Source organism: Passer domesticus, chromosome 7 (genome assembly GCF_036417665.1).
Source record: "Passer domesticus isolate bPasDom1 chromosome 7, bPasDom1.hap1, whole genome shotgun sequence".
NCBI lineage: Eukaryota > Metazoa > Chordata > Aves > Passeriformes > Passeridae > Passer > Passer domesticus.
The window spans coordinates 53002171-53022388 of record NC_087480.1 but is presented as its reverse complement, the minus strand read 5'-3'; the positions used below and the strand labels follow the sequence as shown (position 1 = coordinate 53022388).

The window sequence follows — 20218 nt, the reverse complement described above, 5'->3', positions numbered from 1 at the left end:
CATCTTATGGATGACCCAGAGATTTGCTCCACCTTTGGCAAAGGAATGTGGCTAGCACTTCAGAGAATTGCAGGAAAGCTTCAGGAGTTTGGCCAAGAAAGATTAAACCATCAAAAACCAGGCAAAACTGCAAAAACTTTGTCTTTTCCCCTTTCCACTGCTTTCATTTCCTACCGTGTTGTGTTGTCCTCTGCATCAGACTATTTAAGACTGCCAAATACTTGGGTATTTTATAGGTAATATATCTTATAAATGCCATAGCCAGCCTCTGAGGGAAACAGAGGATTGTCGGTTTTGGATGCAGTATAAAACCCAAGCAGGAAATCATTGCTGAATGGCACAGCTGCAGGCAAACATTGTGAGCTAGTAAACTGCCCATCTGCACAGCCCCACGTGTGTGGGAGCGCAGGGCCGGCGCGGCCGCGCCGAGCGCGCCTGTAAGTGGTTAGCAGGCAGAAATTCGGTGATTAAGGAATGAAGTGTTTCACTTCGTTAGTTCCTGAAATACAGCTATCTGAAGGTGATTATAATCTTATTTTCGAGCAGGAGGAGAGACTAAAGACTAGAGTTTTTTCTTGTCTGTAATAAAACATAAAAGCAAAATTTCAGTGTTGGGCTGCGGGACAGAAGATGTGACACAACCTGCACTGAGGGCTGAAGAAAAAATTTGTCAAGAAAAAGAAACACTCTGTATTTGTTCATAGGGCTGAACTGGCAATCACAGCTGAATCTTCCCTTCAAAGCTGGAGACAGGAAAGACTGTTTTGGTCCTTAGGTCTGCTTCACTATCATTGACCTGAACAGGGGCCTGGGTGGGCTTTGAGCTGGTCTTAAAGTTTTAACTGTGTAAGATCCCCCTTTGCTAGAGATCTTGCCAACCAAAATAATTTTCACTGTACTCATTCTAGTACTTGCCTTTCTTAATTTAATCTGTTAGTTCCTAGTTTTGCTGTCTTCCATTCTAAACAACTCCTCTTTCTTTGTGGGTTATTTGTTGAGTTCCTGTAGCCAAACTCACTGTGTTAGTTCTCCAGTCCTTCCTCTGAAGTTTAGCACTTCCTCTTACACATGCCAAGTTTGAGTTCATTTTCCGCATGATTTTCCCAAGTACTACTTTAAATAATCCACAATTCAGTAACTAAATGGAGATTGTTAAAATAATGAAACAACAGCAATAAAGCTATTTTAAGACTGCACTCCAACTGTAAAAACTGTTGATTTGTGTTTTTTCCCCAAATACTTTATTGAAAAATAAAATTTTCTTCTCATAATCAAAATTAAATTTGTAGGGTTATAATCCCATTGTACAATAGACTTTCTACATTGATATTTGTCTTTTGGGAGAGGTTGTTTTTTTTTTGAGTCATTGCAATGTATAAATTAATGCAAGAGTAGAGATAATCTAGTGATTGGGACCCTTGTTTAAAGCATAGGTGGTTTGGGATAAAACCCCTCCTGGTATTGCAGTATCAGAATGGATACAATAACAGTTGAAATCTGTACAAGGGGAAGATGGGTGTATTGCCAGCTGAAACGTGTTGGGAAGCTTTCTGTTCACTTACACATTTTATGTTGGAACATCTAAAGAAGATGAAAGTGTTGGGATCTAAACGGAAATGTCCTAATTTCTCTTGTTAAAGGAATGAATCTTTAAAATGTTCTGGATCTGTCATTTGAGCAGGAATATCATTAATGCATGCGTCATAAAAATTTTAATTTAACGATCTGATATTTCATATATCCTTGAGCATTTCCATATTTTTATCACAAAGAAAAGGAGCTGCTTTGGTTTTCCCTCTGTGGGTGCTTTATTCTCTCTTTTTCAGTCAATTGATGCCATTTTTTAAGGCACATAAAGTGACTTCAGTTTTTGTCATTACAATGTTGGTACTTTCTGCATTCCATCTGCACACAAGTATGAATTATAGGATAATAACAAATTATAGTCACGTCTGTTAAAATAGAGGGGGCATAGTTCTGAAAATGAAGCTTTTTCCTCATTTTGAATATTTCTTTATATTTTAATGCATTAAAGAAGCAGGTGACTAGTGGACATTGTCTTAATGTCTTGCGATTTTGATTCATCCTCATGAAGTGTGCAAAATTTCTGATGGTGTTACACAAGGAAAATGAAGACATAAGTTTTAGCATTCACAGACTTCATGTGTCTCTTTCTCCAGGACAATCACATCTCTCCGGAGTGAACTGATTCCACATCTGGTTAGGAAACAGTTTTCTTCTCCTGCATCATTGCAGCAAGGACTAGACAACAAAGAAGAGGACCAAAAGAAAAAAGAGCAAGCATCCCTAGGTCAGTACAATGTCAAAGATTTGGGTTTATGGAAGTTTTAAAGCCTATATGCTACAGCTGTGTTATGGAGTAGAGTACAGAAGTAGCCTGAAACACTATTTTAGAGATTCAGCTTTTTTTCCTCAGCAGAGGAAGCTTTTTTCCCCTAGCAAATATTCTAGTAGATTTATTTTTCAAACAATATTGTGTACTATATATATTTTTTTGTCCTCCCTTATTTTGGTGTAAACAATTAGCAAATCAGCTAGGGGCTCTAGTTTTGGGGTTTTTTTTCTGGAAAAAAGTTAGATTCATTGTTGAAAATGTCATTTTAGGAGGGAGTTCCTAAAATTGGGTAGGACAACAGCCTAAGCCTTAACCACCCTGCACTGAGAACTGGACAGGAAGTCAGATTCTGGAATTTATTTTTAGCATTTCTGCTGTCTCCTTGTGTGACCTTGGGCAAAACATTGCATCTCTTCTGATTCTTTAATTCACACCTGCAGAATAAAAATAAGCACTTACTCACTACATGTGATAAAATCTGTTAATGATTGCTGAGTATCTAGCCATGGAGATGAGGTGAGGTGAAGATTTCCCTTCACCAACAGTATTTTAATGGTGTTCCTCTTCAGAAAGTATTTCATTAAACCCCGTCTAACTTCATGCATGTGTGTGTTCTCCAGACATTTATAGTTTCATAAAGGAAGATAATAGCTTGCTGAAACCTGCACCAGATAACTCTTGTTGGAATGATCACAGAGGAGATATGAATGAAACTCTCCACGAAGGAAAAGTGCGCTGCTACGTCCATATCATGAAGGAGGGGCTGTGCTACCGAGTGAACACTCTTGGGCTGTACATTGAAGCCAACAGACAGGTGAGGAGAATGCAGAGGTTCCACCTGGGAATACAGCAGTAGCTTACAGGGTGTTTCACCCTGCAGAGTGACTCCCTGTGATACAGCTGAGGAGTAAGTGGGAATTGAACCAGAGCCACGTTATCCAGGCACATCACCCTACTTGCTGGATAGGGTCGTGAGGCCAGGAAACAGTTCTGTCGCTGATTTACTCTAGATTTGATTTAGCTGAGAAAACCCTCACCATACACACTCTTCTGGTTTTTTGGGAGGAGCAAGACCTACATCCAAAGAGCCACAAAGTATGAAAAATAAGAATGGAAGTAGCTTTGATAGCTCATTTAATCAATGTTCTCCATGTCCTAAAAGCAAGATCAGTTCTGACTGGACTCTTCCTAGCAGATGTTTGTTTGTGATAATAACAAAGATTATTAACAGTTTGAAGAGAGATGCAAACTACCCTTTCATTTAAATTGCCTAATGATTTCCATTATAAAAGAATTCTTTTAAGAACAGGTTTTCCTACTGTGATACTCCAGGTACACACAGAGGTGAACTCTTGATCTGAGGCAGCATCTGTTGCAGCTTTCACTTTCACACTATTGAGAATTCATAAAAGAAAAAAATGACAGATGAGAATTAGGGAAATCCTGTACTACCTAACAAGCTGATGATAAAAAGCTCTTAATATCTTTGTGGGGCAGGGTTTTGGAGTTCTTTTTACTACAATGGCTGATGCAGTGTACAAGTTCTCTGTACTTTGCTCTGCTAGTGATGAATTTCACTGCTGTCAGGAATGGACAATTTCCTCTAGTTTTGAAAGACCAGTAAGGAGTGCAGTAAGGAAAGACTCAGGATTTCTGGAAGTGGGGCTGAAAAGGTGATAAAGTTGTATTGGGAATTCTGGAGGTGGTCACTGCCTTGCATTTACTCTCAGACTGAGTTGCTTTCTTTTTGACAACATTAATGGATTAATTAATGCAAATCAGAATTGCAGAATGGCAGCATGAGTTTACACACTGGAGCTCTTTCTCCCTGATGTTTGTAAGAGGAGCACAGAAATAAAGTGATTTGCTTTGTGCTCAGGGAGGTGAGGAAGAGAGGCAGCACTGCTGTCAGAGAAAACTTCCCCAAAAAGAGCAGGAACAAGTGTGCCCAAAGGGTTAAGGGAGAATACCACTTGCTAAGGGAAGTGTGCGTGTACATTTGGCAGCAGCCACTTCAGTAAAAAGTTATTGAGTTAAGCCAGTCAGACTCCATGTGGGATTTTTTGTGCTGGTTTTTTGTTTTTGGTTGGGTTTTTTTTAACCTAAATATTCTACATTTTGGTTAGTTCAGGAAGTATGTTTGCTCCTGGGTGGTACAAAGAATTAGTGTTTTGAAGTCACATTGGGGCCTTCAACGTTGGAAAGGATTTTCTTTGAATTTTGAACTTTTCCAGGATGGTAAAATTTCTAAGGAAACTATGTAGAGGTAAAACATAAAATGGAGCTTAATGAGGAGTTGTGAGAAAGTAGTTCCTTTTTTCAGTGCCACTACATTTTGTTTCTCTTGCTAATCCTCATAAAAGATGCACATTTAATTTGATGACGGGGGGCAGGGATACCTGTTTTGTTGGTCTCTAAGGAAGATTTTGGGTGTTTAGTTTGCTCTTATCTTGGCCTTCACAGACCAGATTCTGATCCCCTTGCTGCAAAGTCGGGACCTATAACTTTGAGGTCCCAAAGGACAGACTCACGTAGCAGTAGCAGTCCAGTCCAGTAGCTGTGGGAAGGAATGGCATCCTAACCCATTGCCCTTCTGGTGAGGAAACACTGCTCACATCATTTCACTTCCAGCTGGGTTTCTGGATGCCTGCAGCCTGTGTGTGGGCAGGTGGGTTCAGGAGGGAGTTATCTTCAATAGCAGGAAATAGTTTCTTTGTAAGATGAATTAAATCCAAACACATCTTAAACCTTCCCTTGACCCAGGCACTCCCTCTGACTCCTGCCCCCAGTGTAACCTTTCTTTTCAGAGCAAAATGCTTGAGCTTGTAGCTTTCGTGGGTTACCCCTCAGGCTGCACTACCACTGACTGATTCTAATAAGGCCTTTGCTCTGGCCAGTAAAATCCTTTATTTATTTCACCCCACCACCTTTCCACTGAGGAGGTCAAGAGCCTTTCTTCTTTTTTTTCCCCTTCCTGTAGATCAATACTGGATAGCAGGAATCTTTCCAACCTCTGCTGTAGGTATGCTTTAGTGTGTGTTCCTGTCCTGGATCTTTGTGTCAGGTGACATGTCAGGACATCTCTTCACCCAGCCAGCATCATCCAGGTGGATTTGCCTAGTTTGTGGTGTTCTGGTAACCTGGTGGTTTTCTGTAGTGCCTGCACCTTGGACTGAGGGATCTAATCTACTCTTGCTTTTTAAAAAATAAACAAAATCCAAGTCTAGTGGGAAGGGCCAACTTCAGGATATAAAGAGCTACAGATGTGAAAATGTCTACTGGGGCCAACAAGAAAATTGAAATGATAGCTCAGAAATGTGAGCTCTTCTGATCCCATCTTCTTCAGATCTGTGGGATTTGCTTTTTGAGGTTCACTCCTTAGCCATGAGCTCTTGTTATCCCAGCTTTCTAAGGAAATCATTTTACACAATTGTACTGTGTAGCAGTTCCTTAATAGCAGCTATGGAAATTGCTGACAACATTCAGCCAAATTTAACAGAGCAATAGAGATCTTGGAGATAAGGTTTTCTAAGAGTTTTGTAAAAATAGGTGCTTGGGTAAAAAAAAAGGAAGACTTAGTAAGTGCTCCTTCCTCCCTTGAGGCAAATTCAGTTGCACCATCACTGTGCTGAGACTCCAGATGACCTCCCAGATGGACAGTGAGTGCCCACATCCTGGCTGGCCAAGCAGCATGTGCAGAGCTCCACACCAACCCCAGCACATGCTGCCTCTCATTCAGCCATGCAATTTGCTGTGACACAGACCTCTTAGCCCTCACACATCCCTGTCTCCTGTGTTCCTTGACTGCCATCTCTGTCCTACCAAGAGGCATCATACAGAGCATCACCCCTGGCAGTAACTGTGTAGCACTGTCTGTGCATTGCTGCAGGGCTCCCACCTCCCCTGACATCCCTGTCCCTGCTGTCATCACTTCTGTGCTGTGGGACCTTGGCTTCAGCCTGACGCCAGGAGATGCAGAATGCCTCAGGCTGCTCTTTCACCCACAAAAGGAGGAATGATGGAGTGATATCCCGTCCTCCTACAATGCTAGCTCCTCTTCCTTTCAGGAGCCAGTTCAGAATTGCTCTCCATGGATTTATTCTTGGCTACATCATAGGCTGTGTCTCTCTTTATTACCACTGCTGCTCTGTCTGCTTATCTAACACCTGCCTTCTCCCTGTTGAGAGCCTTTTATGTGCAGCTTTCCATCATCTGGAATAGCCACTTGATCAACTGTAGTTTCTTTCTACTTTAACATCTGAAATACAATTTTGTTGCCCATGCCTCAAAATACTGTCTTATGGAGTGGGCTGTACACAGTTATCTTTTTATGCCAGTTTTCTGGTTTATATTTGTTATTACTTGCTTCCCTCCCTTGCTTTACTAGACAGTGTAAAAGAGGCTGAGCTGCATTAGGAGTGGCATATGCTGGACATTGTGGCAACATACAGGATGTTACTGTGCTCAGCTGGAGGCAGCCTGCTCGCTGCTGCTGATCCACTGCTTCTCCACAGACAGGGAAGCTGAGTTGAAAGGAGACATGTAGTGCACTGTGGTAGCAGTGTACCTGTCTCCTTTACAAAAGTGAGAGATGATAAATGACACATAGCTGGTGGACATTTGAAATGCAGTGACCTACCTTTTCCCATAAGTTAAAATGTGTATGGCAAATACACTTGTGCAATGGAAACCAAAGCCATCTTTGAGTTGTTTATGTAACTTGTGGGTACAGGACTACCATGTTAATTTGTGATGTGGTTTTTTTTTCATGTAGGTTCCCAAATTATTGCTTAATCTGGGTCTGGAAGAGTCATTGGTTCATGGGTCTGCACAGATCACTGATAGAGGCATGGTAAGTGTTGCTTTTTCCCATCTCTGTTCTTTCAGTAGTGTGTAATCATTTGTTTGAAGAACTGCTTGCTAAAATTCAGTCCATTGTTGGAAGTGAAGCCAAGTTTTGAAGAGTGGAATGGTGGAACATAGGTGATGCAGCCCAGAATCTTCTGTAGGCTCACCCATGGATTCCAGCCTTTCAGTCTCCCTCTTTTAAAATGTTTGGTAAAACGTCTATCTTACTCCCAAGTCAGACACTGCAGCCTCTTGTTCCCTAATGACAGTTCCTGGTAGCTGAGCAGTTTGCCTCCCTAAGGACACCAAACCCAGAAAGGATCAGTATTTTAGCTTTGCTTCTTGCTAACGTGTTTTGGTTGAATGCCAGCTTCAAGGCTCCCTTTAACAGGTCTCACAGGGCAAACCTGAGTGAAACCAGTGAGTACCAGCAGGAACGTGCCTACTGTGCTTACCTTTCTGCATGAAGCCTACAGAGCCAGATCCACTGGATTTTTTTAGGAGTTTTACCAAGCTAACAGACCTTGGGAAGACTGTCTGTCTGCCTATGGGGTGGGCCCTAAATTTTCAGGTCTTTCCTCTGCCAAGGATCCCTCGGGGTAGAGCAGAGTAAACTTTATTGATGAGTGCTTGAGACGTGTTTTGGGAGAGGTGTATGGAGAACATATATCAAAGAGCTCCATGTACTTCTGCTAGTTTCAGTTCTTTTCTTCCCTAGGTTGGATCAGACAGTATCATTGGGTCATCCACACAAATTGGAGAGAAGACATCCATCAAACACTCCATCATCGGCAGCATGTGTACCATAAAAGACAAAGTTAAGATAACAAACTGTATCATCATGAATTCTGTTACAATTGAGGAAGGGTAGGTCCTTAGTTCCCTTTTTTTACCTTAGTTCCCTAAATTTGCAGTTTCTTTTCCTAGATAGATCCTGAGTCAGTAATTTTTGTCCTGTAAAGAATCCTCAGCCAGAAGAGATGATACTGGGGGTGTGTTTCCAAAGACTAAGTTATAAATAAGTCTCTATAAGCAGTCCAGAAGTGCACAAGTGAAATGAACTAACAAGAATCTTGGAACATAAATGTCTTCTTTTTACAGTAGACCCTCTCATCTTCAGAATGTGTAAGTTAGGTGGGTGTATGAGTCTGTATGAGCTTGTGTGTCATTCTTCCAAGTGTTATTTTAGTGGCTGGATCAGTGAGTATCCCTAAAATATTTGAGGTACAAAGCATATTTTAAAGTGGTATGCTTGCCAGCTAGAAATATTCTTCTCACATTTGAACATCACAGCTTCACCTAAAATGTCATTTTCTTTGGCCCTTTTTTTCTCATCCTGCAGCCTTTACTTTACCATTGCCTATGCTGAGTAATAGAATAAATTAATAAACTTTTCAAAGAGAAAATCTGCCAGCCAGTAGAGGTTTCTCATGCACTAAAGACACTGACTAAATAGTTAGCCTTGAGCTATACATTTCCAAATGTGGGAAAAGTGGCCTGTCTGTAATTGTTGATGTCTGCATGCCCCCATCTTTCCATACATGCTGGCTTCCTGTGGATGTCAGTGGAAAGGAAACTGCTGATTGAGTCTGTGCAGACCTGTATAAATTCTCTGCTCCTTCATGGCTTGAGGTTTGCTTAGGGCCTCAGGAAAAAGGCCAAACTCTTAAAAAATGCCAAGTTGGCTCTGAAAGTTGCATATCTGAAAAACATAAAACCCCAAAGGATGTGGGGTCTATGGAGGATACTACTGTTACATAACTAAATTACAGGTAAGTATGGTACCTTACCACAAAGTGTTTGTCTTTAATAGAAATCCACTGTAATTTCAAGCACATCATAAATCAGAATTCCATTGAGTATAGAAAATAGCTGGTTTCCAGTTCAATCACAGATGGATCCAGTATGGCTGTATCACAAGCACTACTGTCATAAAAAGTAGAGGAACCTCTCTCATTTGATCATGAGACCCTCTGTCATTTTGATTAATGAATTGATGCCACAATCATAATGGTATGGTATTGCATATGAGGTCAGCAACTCTACCATTAAATCGCAGAGGCAGCTAAGTGTATAAATAGCACTATTTTTATGAAGAGTCCCAAATCATCTTGTGTTTGTCTGCATTGGCATTTAGTAGTGCTCTAAATCCTAAATCGATCCCAGAGCTGTTATGTTAAGCATTTCACAAAACTCCACAAGCATCGTAATGGTGATAGGTTATTTTTAAGAGAGAAAAACTGACTTTTGGGGTGACATTTTTGTGAATTCGAGAAAACAATGCGATCCCCAGTCACTCTTGGTGAAAACAATATAGCCACCAAAGAGGGAAAAACCTCACAGTCCCAGGGGCTTTACCCCCTTTAGCTGCTCTGTCGTTACTGCCCTCTGATGCACTGGAGTCAAATTTGTAATTATTCCTCTCCAGCCAGAATTAAGACTACAGACCCTGGATCTTTATTGCAAAGCATACTGTAATTAATATTATGTAGATCTGCACAGATACTGAGCTGATAAATTATTTCTTGTTGCATCATGGTAAGTCTTAAGATTAGAGGGGCATGAAGTCATGCATGCACAGGTAGTGAGAAACAGAAATACTCTAGCTGCTGAGTTTTGTTGAAAGAAGCCTTGCTTCCAGTGAAGGATTTCTATGTATTTTTAATGTATTTTGAATCTCTTTCATTACTTTGGTTAAATCTGATGGATTTTTGTTAAAATGCTAATCATCCTGTTGATGGATCCGTTTGCAACAGGTGGATAAATTATATGTGGTTTTGCTTTAAAGTGTCCACAGTGGACAACTCTAAGCACCTCTTCTCCCAGGTGTCTCTAAAACAGCTCAGGCTTTATCTAATCACAACTTCAGAAAATGTCTTCATCTTTAATTGGCAAGTCAGTATGTGTTAGCTGATAGGGGTCAAAAAGAGCATAATAAAGTGCCTTGACAGATCTAATTCATTTTTTATATTGCACAGCAGATGTCCTACAAGTAAGGCAGTTTTGCCAACTAAGGTATTGTATATTAGAAACTTCTGAAATTGCATTGAGAAGTGACAAAAACTGTGTCATTTAAAGAATATACATTTTTATGCTGATATGAGCAGCTCAACCAGACTAATGGTCTACTATAATAATACCCAAGTCAAATGTGAGTGGTAACTGAAGGCCATTCTCAGGAGTGTTCATTGCAGTAACAACAGCTTGAAGGAAGAGCTGAGAAGACTGCAGTAGGACACTCATTATAGAAAGGACAAAGGTGTATCAATAACTCAGAAGAAAAAAAGATCATATAATTTTTTTCTTTTAAAGTTGGGATACTGGTGACAACCAAATGCAAAAATTGCTCTGTATTATAAGTTCATTTATCAAGAGCTACATGGCACTGCCTTGGTATTTCCCTTGCCTCTTCCATGACCTCTAGCTTCTCTGGGTTGAATCTTTTTTTTTTTTCCTATCTCAGTTAAAAAAGTGATCAGCAGCTTCAGTTCACTATATCAATATCGAAAAAGCAAAACAAGCAAACAAACAAAACTCACCAAAAACAAAATTAAAAATGTTTATCTCTTGGTAGTTGTCCTATAATGTGATTGAGGATCCTGTGCCATAATTGCTGCAGGATCAAGATCACAAATTATATCTCCAAATCAGAAAAAAAGCTTTTTTTTTCTGAATAGCCTCACAGCTGGTATTTAATACCAGCTTATGAAATAATTAAGTTCTTGCTGTGTAGGTGGGAACACCACAAAGTGCTTAGAACAAAACCAGGTATCTCTTATTAGGCAGTGGTTGCCTCATTATTGGAGGAACAGAGGTCATGGCCTAGGTGATGATAACTTTCCCAGGTGAATGGATCAAGTAACTGGGGTTAGTTTGGACAGTCCATTGCATACTGTTTGCAAATTATGATCTGTCCTCCAGCAATGGCTGGTGCGTTTGATACTCTGGAGTACCAGAAGCTGGGTTTGTTTGCTTTGGTGTGTAGGGCTTCTGTTACATTATATATGTCTCCTGTGAAGTGATTTGAGTAGATATGAATCCCCCTTAGAAGAGATTACAGGGGATTAAAGAAGTTAGTAACAGGGCAAAATAATTGGTAGTCCTTTCTTAACGTGTTTCCCACTGTGCAGCTAATTCTTCCATCAATGAGACAATAAAATAGCAAAGATTACATATGTGCTGAATGATGGACATACTTGACCAAGCTGGGAGGGATGTAATTTATACAACAGCACAAGTGCTGAGAGATGCTGGCTGCCCAGGTGACAGGCTGCAGTGGCAAAACACTTCTTTTTTTCCCTCTGGATGGCTCCCTAGAGCTCAGTGACAAATGACTGCACTGAGTTACATAGTTGCAGAAAATCTACTAATCAAGCTAAAATCGCAGGTTGCTTGAAAGCTTTGTCTGTGTGGATGTTCCTGCAGTAGCTGTGTGTGTCCTTAGTCCCTGTCGTGGCTCAGGACTGTCCCTTCTCTTTGCTCTGTTTTCCTCAGGGGTAGAAGAGCACAAGAGGGTCCCTGGATTGCTGCATCTTTGGTGCAGGAGTCCCCTCATTGTAGCTCTCTTGCAAAGGGACAGCATGTAACACCCACAGGCCTGGCTGAGCTTGGTTGCCCAGGGGATTGTGCCATTTACAAATGAAAAGTAATGCCTGGTAGGTTTAACTCCTGATAAGCATGGCTGGCAGGCTGGAGCAGATGAGGAGAAGGCTGAAGTACTCAACCACTTTTTTTGCCTCATTCTTCACTGTCAGTGTCTCTTCCCACACCTCTCAACTTTATGGACCATAATACACATGATCAGACATAATACTGATCAGAGGGCTGGAGCACTTCTCCTGTGAAGACTGAAAGAGTTGGGGTTGGTCAGAAGAGAAGGCTGCAGGGACACCTCATTGTGGCCTCTCAGAACTTAAAGGGGGCTTGTAAGATTGATGGTTACAAACTTCAGCCCAGCCTGAAGGGCTAATGGCTTTAAACTAAAAGATAGAGTTACACTAGATATAAGGAAGAAATTGCTTACTGTAAGGGTTTTGAGGCATTGGCACAAGTTGCCCAGAGAAGCTGGGACTGCCCCATCCCTGGAAATGTTCAAGGCCAGGCTGAATGGGGTCCTGATCAACCTGGTCTAACTGAAGATGTCCCTGCTCATTTAAGGGAGCGTGGACTACATAGCCTTTAAAGGTCCCTTCCACCCCACATTATTCTATGGTTCTATAATGTTGTTTCATTTGGTAGACTTAGGCACAGTTAGGTGTTTTGAAATGAGACCTAGGTATGGATGGATTAATTTAGTTTCAGGTTCTTGTTCTGGCTTTTGTTTTAGCAGTTGGTTTGTTGGTTTTTATCAAACACTGGCCTTATTTTTACCAGTCTTGTTGTTTTACATAGTTTGCTACCTTCTGGCAGCAGGAACATTTAATTGCTCTGGTCACACAGGACCTTGTGCTGAAGTGTTCTGAGCATTACAAATAATATTAACAGGAAAAACATGTTGAATCCTTTATTCCATCCCCTGATAAATATTTCGAAATCTCTTGTTTGTTAGTAAAACGATCCCAGTGTATACACTTACAGGAAGGAGCTTGGCCATTTTATGTGCACATTATATCCTTTTTCCTTGGTTTTGGAAAATTAATGTTTCCCTGGTAAAGATTCAGGGGAAGGGACTGTTTAGTAGGGAAAAAAATCTGGTCTTTGGACTACTTGGAGGTTAGTTGAGAAGGCAAGAGTGAAAAGCTCGGATAAATACTGAGTCTGCTGTAAGCCACGCTTTGAAAAGGTCCTGTTGACATGGTGGTAGTCAGTACCATAAGGACTCTGTGGTAGATATAGTCTGAAATGAAGTATTTTGCTGCTTTTCTTTTTTCGTGGAAATACAGGAAAGCATTCTGCTTCAAAGGATGTTTTTATGGAGATCATAAATAGGCTGCTCTGATTATCAGAGAGAGCAAATGGCACAAGATTTGCTTCTAGATTTCACCTCCACAGCAAAAAGTACCAGATCTTCACAAAGAAACCAAGGAAGCTAAACCTGTCTCACCTGTAATTTTACCAGAAAAACTGTATCCCAAACCAGGATTAGCAATGGGAAGAGGAGAGAGTTCCCTCCAGAAAGGAGTTTGCAGCAGATAGTTGCCAGTTAGCCTTGATGCAGTGGGCATTTTGTTCAGGAACTGTATGAGTAGGGCTGCAGGTGTGACTGAGGTTACTGAGTTTGTGCAGGGGTAGGAATTACTGAACAATAGCCTTATATCTTTGCTTGTAAAGTTTGCAGCATGTTGTTGGAACCACATACAAACATTCTACCCTAAAGAACTGAACTGCTGAAGTTCCCCATGTGGCACACAGCTAAGGTCACCTTTTGGAAAGGGAAGGGGTTAAAAAGACAGATATGTTTTGGGTCAGACTGCACTGTAATGCCAGCAAATTGCAAAGTGCTGCAGCATCAGGAAACTTGGAATGCAAGGGAGGTGGCACCAAAGGCTTCCAGTTACAAACTGCAGGGAGGTGATGTGAGTGTTGAGGACAGAGGGAAAGTTAGAAGAGTCCCACAGGAAGATGTGGTAAACCTTGGGGTTCTGACTCCCTGGGCAGAAGGAATAGGCTGGAATAATAATTAGTATGAAGGGCTAAAGTACCCAGATATGTGAAGAAAGAACTGGCACCGAAAATGTTTTATCAGCCAAAACTGGCATTGTCCTTCTTCAGTCATGTGAAGACAGTAAGTTATGCACTGGATTTTGTTAAAGGTGTTCTGGCTACCTGTATGAAAGTAGATGGACAGATATTGTAATTCTGCTCAGTGAAGGGACTGGAGAGAGACCACATGTGACTGGTTAAGGCTACTCTAGTTTACCACATGTCTTCAATTTATTGCTACTTTGTATGAGAAAACGTACAAAGGAAGAAAACAACAAGCAAGGCAAGCTGGATTGACTACTAACTGCAGATTGATTGTGAAGTTTATTGGTTGTTTCCTCAATAGTGCCAAATCAGCACCTGACATAGAAACAGTCAGTGGTTTGAAGCAAGTTCTAATTAAAACCAGGGTGGAATTGAGTCTTTGTAGGGGTTCAGTGCATAAGTAGTCTTTGTCCTCTTGGACAGTGGCAGTACAAAGAAATGATCCTATTGCCAAGGCAACATATTTTACAGTACATAACCTCATGAAAAAGAATTAAGAGGTGAAGTTGTTTCCAGCACCATCACTTGCAAAGCTGAAAATAAAGGTCCACTTATGCTGAGATTCCCAAGCATTTTGCGTCTTGAACCATTTTTTAGGATGGCTCTTGTCTCCTGGACACTTTTATCTCACACTGCCAATTGGCTCCCTGCTTCCCTAGAAAGAAGGAGAAGTTTAGAATAGATATCGCAGAAAATAGATGAAAAGTGAGAGCTTCATTCAAAAAAAGCACATGCTCATCTTAAATATACAGATAAACTGTATAATGGATATGGATAAAATTTAAATTCATTCAACTATAACATATAATTCATAAACTATATGTATTGTAATCCCTGCCTGTAAAAAGGGGTCTTATTTCTCTTGATTATATAGCAGTTCTGTCCTTTCTGTCACACCTCTTGGTTTTAAACTGTGTACATTTTGGTCAGGAATTACAATTTTCATTCTACTATTTAATTCACTGCACATGCTATGTAAGATACTGAATAGACACAACCTCTGGCCAGCAGAGTTTCCTTTCAGGAAGATAAATTGAGGAAGAAAGTGCAAAGTAGGAAGTACTGGAGCTACTTGCAGAACTGGTTTTCAATTACTTTCAACTGAAGATTCTACTGTATCTAATGTATTGAGGAAATTTCTCATATAATACCTGTTATCTTGTGAGTGTCTGAAACATTATTACTAACAGCTCCTCAAAAAAAATTTTCTTCTGGCCAGCTTCCTGGTACATCAATCTGTCTTAAATAAATCACCTGTTCTTTAATCTCAGATACAGATGTTTCCCTGATAGTGCAGGGAACTCGTCCCAGTTTTCCAAACATCTTGTACATCAAATGTTGAACTTAAAGCAGAGATGAGCCCTGAAAAGTGGCATTTTGAAATATCTCCTCTCATTCTGCTGATTTGCTTCTTCAGGGGGACAGGGTTATGTCTGACTTCAGAGCTGTAAATAAGCTTCTGTCTCCTGCTAACCACATGGGTCTAATCGAAGAGTATGGAGATTTTTCAAAGAGCTGATTGCTGTTGGATTTTGGTGGAAATCTGGGTGTGAATGTCTCTGATGCTCTTTAAAATCTTCTCCCACCTGGGTGTGGAAGATGAAGAAATTGTCACATTGTGCCTCTTAAGTTCCTGAGGAGACAAGGGTTGAACAAGTTCATCTTGGATCTAAGAAGCCAGGTTCAGTTCTAAGGGTGACATTTACAAAAACCTTTTCCATGTCAACCTAGCTCACATGATATGGAAACTGATTTAGCCAATAATGTCTTATGAAGAGCCATAGCTCTCAACCCAGAACTGTGCTGCAAAAATCCCAGAGAAGGTGTCCTTTTATTGTGCCTGTTACTTGGTTCATTCTGTGTGAGTTGGTGGGAAAGTGAGGCAATCCTAGGGGTGGTAGTGAACATGTAATTTTCCTGCTTTGTTTCCTTCACACAGACACAAGTTGCTTTTCCTGGCCATCAGTGAAGTGTCTGTAAAATCGTGTAGGACCTGGCCTACACCTCCCACTCTGCAAAAGAGAAATCCAGAGGGTGGTCCCTTTTCCTGTGTGTGGGGTTTCCCAGTGTAAACTCCTTGCAGCATACTTTTGCTGAAGTGTGCAGCCCTGAGCTTGCAGCTACATAAAAGGCCACCAATTTGTTTGTTCCAAGATCAGCTGGATGTGACTGAAGTTTCGGAGGTGAGGCATGACCTTCCTGGCGACCTCCCCCCGCACCCAAAGTTTCACTTAATAAAACACATTAAGGTATGTTTGAGGCAATCCTTTAAGGTCAGTTGAACTTTCACTGGAAAATACGAGTGCTGGCAAGTATATGCAATATGTAATGCAAAATGTTTAGGGTGTGCGGAAGAAGTGTAAAGGAGCCATACCACAGTGATGAGCTTGGCTAGAAAATAGACATGAAACAAGTTCCTTAGTGAAAACACCCTCAGAGACGGGCGAAGAATTTAGAGGGGTAGAATGATTTTGTTACCCCCAAGGGGAAAAACAGGAGATCAAAGGCCAAATTCACTTACGAATGCTTGCTTTGAAATATATCTATAAATTATAGCACGTACTGCTGGCATCTATTGTAGGCTTTGGTATTTACTTGAATGTATAACGTGAGAGTGCCCAGAGTTCTTGTGTTTGTGTGTAAAAGTGTGTTGGTGTAAAAATATGTTGGTGTGTAAAGCATGTTGGCAAAGGCAATATTTCAGGTTCCCAAGCTCCCTAATAATGGTTTTGCCTCTCCCCGCTTTTTCCATGGTCTTTGTGCCTCACCCCTGTGATCATGAGTCCCAGCCACCAGCTCACTAGCTGGCAGGGGATTCCTTCAGAGGTTGCTGGTAGGTTTTAGAACTCTCCCTGACTCCTTGCCACGTCTTAGAGTTGTTAAGGTGCCTGTGGTGGCTGTTATCTCCTTGGTCAGGGCAGAAGGGGATGTTGCTCCCAGGGGAATTCACATCTGTTACCCCTCAGTCAGCAAAGTAGCTGCTGAGGCATGTCACCCTTTGCTTTTAACTCCCGTGTCAGTCTCTCATAGCTCATCTGGAGGCGCACGAGACCCGAGTGCTTGGCACGGCAGAGCGGTACCAACAGGCTGTCCTAGGCTTTGTGCTCCAGGCTTTCTTTCTTGTGAGTCTACAGTTTTAAGCATTGCATTATAGACACCTCATTTGCTTTGCTGCCCAACAGAGATTATGTCGGGGTTTTGGCACAATTGGATTAAAGTACCAGGCCTGGATAACTTCCATTGGCATTTCAGGAGATTTGCTGTAAGGCAAACCTGTGACATTCATACCTTCCTAAGCTTGCACAACCAGGGCGAGAGCTGCAGTTGAGGTCTTGACCTCAGTTACTTAAGCCCCTTTCTCCCAGGAGCGTTCATCACTTTAATCACAGAGTCCTAAATAATCAGTGGGTAGCCTGTAATTAGGGGGTTGTGTCTTGGACTCCTGCTGCCTGCTCCCGGTGTGCTGAGCACTGCGTATTTTGATTTCCCGTTCCCCCAAAGGATGTTTGATCTCAGATTTACACTTCAGAAAATTAAGAAGGGTACGGCACCTCAGTCCCCTGGCAATCTTCCTGCTTTCAGTGGTGGGTGCCTTGCTTTGCCTCAGTATCACAGTGCTGCAGCGATTGACACACTTGATTTAAGAGTTTGATTTATAGACCGATACTCAGGCTGAAAGTCAGCAGTTCCATGGCTGCATAAATCAGCCTGTCTCTGGGATTAATACTTCCTTATTTATAATTTCGACAGGAGATGGAATTCTTTCCCAATTCTTTACATTTCTTTCAGATGTAATCGACCACCCTGTCCTTTGGTTTAAAGCTATGCGACTTTGCCACAAATAGAGGGAGGGGAAAGTAAGCCAAGTCCAGGAATTGCTGTGCTATAAAAGCTCCATATTGTGTGCTCTTGGACTTTGCTTTCTCCCCGCTTCCTTCAAGCCCACACAAGAGATGGACTTGAGGTTTTTTTGGCTTTCTTCCCCTCCCCCCTCCCTCCATACATACGCTGACCTTTTAGAAAAATAAATAAAAGATAAAGAAGGACCTGGAATGTTGCAGAATGTGTGTACATTTTGCTCTCTGTTGTTTTCTGCTGGGATTAGTTGTTTACAATGGGGGAGAGAGGGAGGGCAGAGGAAGGGAGGTCTGTGGCCTTAACTGAAATTAGTGGCATTTCAGAGTGATCTTGTTAGGTGGTCTGCAGTTTAAAGACCTAAATCCTTGTAATCCCCCCATGCCTCCTTGGCCACTACTCCTTTTGCTCTTGTTCTCTCACTTTCAAAAAAACCCACCCCAAAGTCGGGCTCTGTCTCTCAGATGCAGGCACGTAGCAAACACACAGACACAGACGTAGGCACACACTCTCTCATATGCTCCCATTTACACGTTGTACCTGTAGAACAAATTAATGCTTTAGCTACATCTGTTCCCACTACAGGACTAGGCTTGTAAAATGCTCTCTCTAGAATGCAGATGTACACTGAATATTTTTATTTATTTTCTGAAAAACACCCAGCTGCCAGACTTTCAGTTTGTGATTACACTTAAAACAAATTCAAATTGAAATTTCAGCCGTAAATCAAATGCCCCAAATTAGTTCCTCTTGTGGGTTTGAACATGCTCTTTGGATTTTAAGGTCAGGAGATATCCGTTTTCACCGTGCTGAAAAGTTTAAAAATATACTACGTTTTCAGGGGAAAAAATAAATATGGTTTGCATTATAAAGCAGTACATCAATGTGTGCATATGCACACACACACCAGAGCTGATGAAGCTGGGTGCTGTCAGAGCACCTTTGAGGGCTAATAGCACCTAATTGTTATGGAAGGCAGGAACTGTGGTGGCAGTTTAGCCAAGGAGACTACAGCAGTGCCCTGAGATCTGATATTTACCCTGTAAGAGAATAAAAGTTTATTCCTTACTCTTCAACTTGAAAAAAATAGTAAAAATTAAATAAACACACAAAATACTTCTCTTGGCAGGCTTTATAACTTTTTTTTTTTTAAGAAAAAAGGCATTTACAAGTGGTTTCAAAATGGCTGTGTTACATCTGTCAGCGGGTGAAGGGAACACCCACAAATTGTGTTTTTATCTCTTGAAGTTTTGTTCCACTTGAGCAATAAAAGCCGGATTTGCTGCTGGTTTGTGTGATTGGGGTAATCTGAGCATTGAGTATGGCTTTAAAACTTCTGCAGTTGGTTGGGTTTATAAGTTTTAAGAAACTCCTGGGGTGGTGGAGTTCTTGGGTTTTGTTTTACCCTGGCACCAGGGAAGGGTTGATTTGCAAGCACCTGGCACAGACAAGTTCATCTTGGTTCCCTGGCCTGTCCCTCCCAAAAAATGGTTTGGCAAGAACCCCCATTATCTTTGATGTTAATGTCATCAGCAGTTTCTTGGTTACAATGCTATTCTTTCTCGGGGAGTTGAAAGCCAGTGCTCAAGTAGGCTCTGAACACACATGCAGTATTCTCCAGCCTGAGCTCCAGACCGACAGCTTAAATCCCCTCTCTTTGGGGGAATATTCTCCTGCCTGGGGATAAAGCTGAGAGGTGTAGTGCACTCACAGCTGCTCTCATGCTCAGGAGAGGTGATAGATGGTGGGAACCTGAAAGTTTGCAGGGGAAAGCTTTCATCTGACTGGCTCAAAGCAACGGAGGAGGAGGTATGCTGGAGTGCACGTTTTGGATAGGAGCCATTTCAGTGGGAAATGAGCAACTTCTCCCATTCCCTTCACTAGTTCTGTTGAAAGCTAAGTCAGGATGGCAGCAGTGGGCAGTCCTGCTTCCAGTGATCCCTTCCCTAGCCTGGCATAAATGCCAAATTGCTCTTGCTCTCAGCAGCTGCTGTTGCGCAGGACGATGGCCTGAGCTGCAGTGCGGGCACACGAGGCTATTGGAAAGGAAGCAGATCGTGACAGTGTGAGAGCAAAGACAGGCAGGGGTCTGCTGTGTATCTTTGCCGCTTTTTATCTTATTAACATGTTAGTAAAAACCTTGCCAAAGCAACCTGAGCTGGTTGCTTGTAGAATAATTGCTCGCATTGCCTCCTTATAGGTCAGCAGAGGGGGAGTTTAAGTGAGTTAAAAGAATAATTGTTCAGAGGGGACAGTCTGTTCACAGGGGGTTGTAACTGTGAACCACTGCAACTGAGGTCCAGTTTTATTGCTTTTACTCCTGCAGAATTAATGGTGGTTTTGTGGGGCAGATGGTTTCTGCTCTGACTCACACAAGCAACAGAATTGTAATATGTTTAATGATAAATTCTTTGTTCTAGATAATAGTGTTGTGTGAGCAGGAAAATACTATGAATTAATTTTGGGATCAGC

General features: G+C 41.6%; 1 protein-coding gene across 1 annotated transcript in view; it reads left to right on the top strand.

The window, feature by feature from the left end:
* EIF2B3 (eukaryotic translation initiation factor 2B subunit gamma) overlaps positions 1-20218 on the top strand; it is a 98908-nt gene that overhangs the window by 66427 nt on the left and 12263 nt on the right. Inside the window, exons 6-9 of the mRNA XM_064428702.1 lie at positions 2181-2311; positions 2977-3170; positions 7131-7208; positions 7923-8071. Of these exons, the coding sequence (XP_064284772.1) occupies positions 2181-2311; positions 2977-3170; positions 7131-7208; positions 7923-8071 (552 nt within the window). The remainder of the gene's footprint in view (positions 1-2180; positions 2312-2976; positions 3171-7130; positions 7209-7922; positions 8072-20218) is intronic.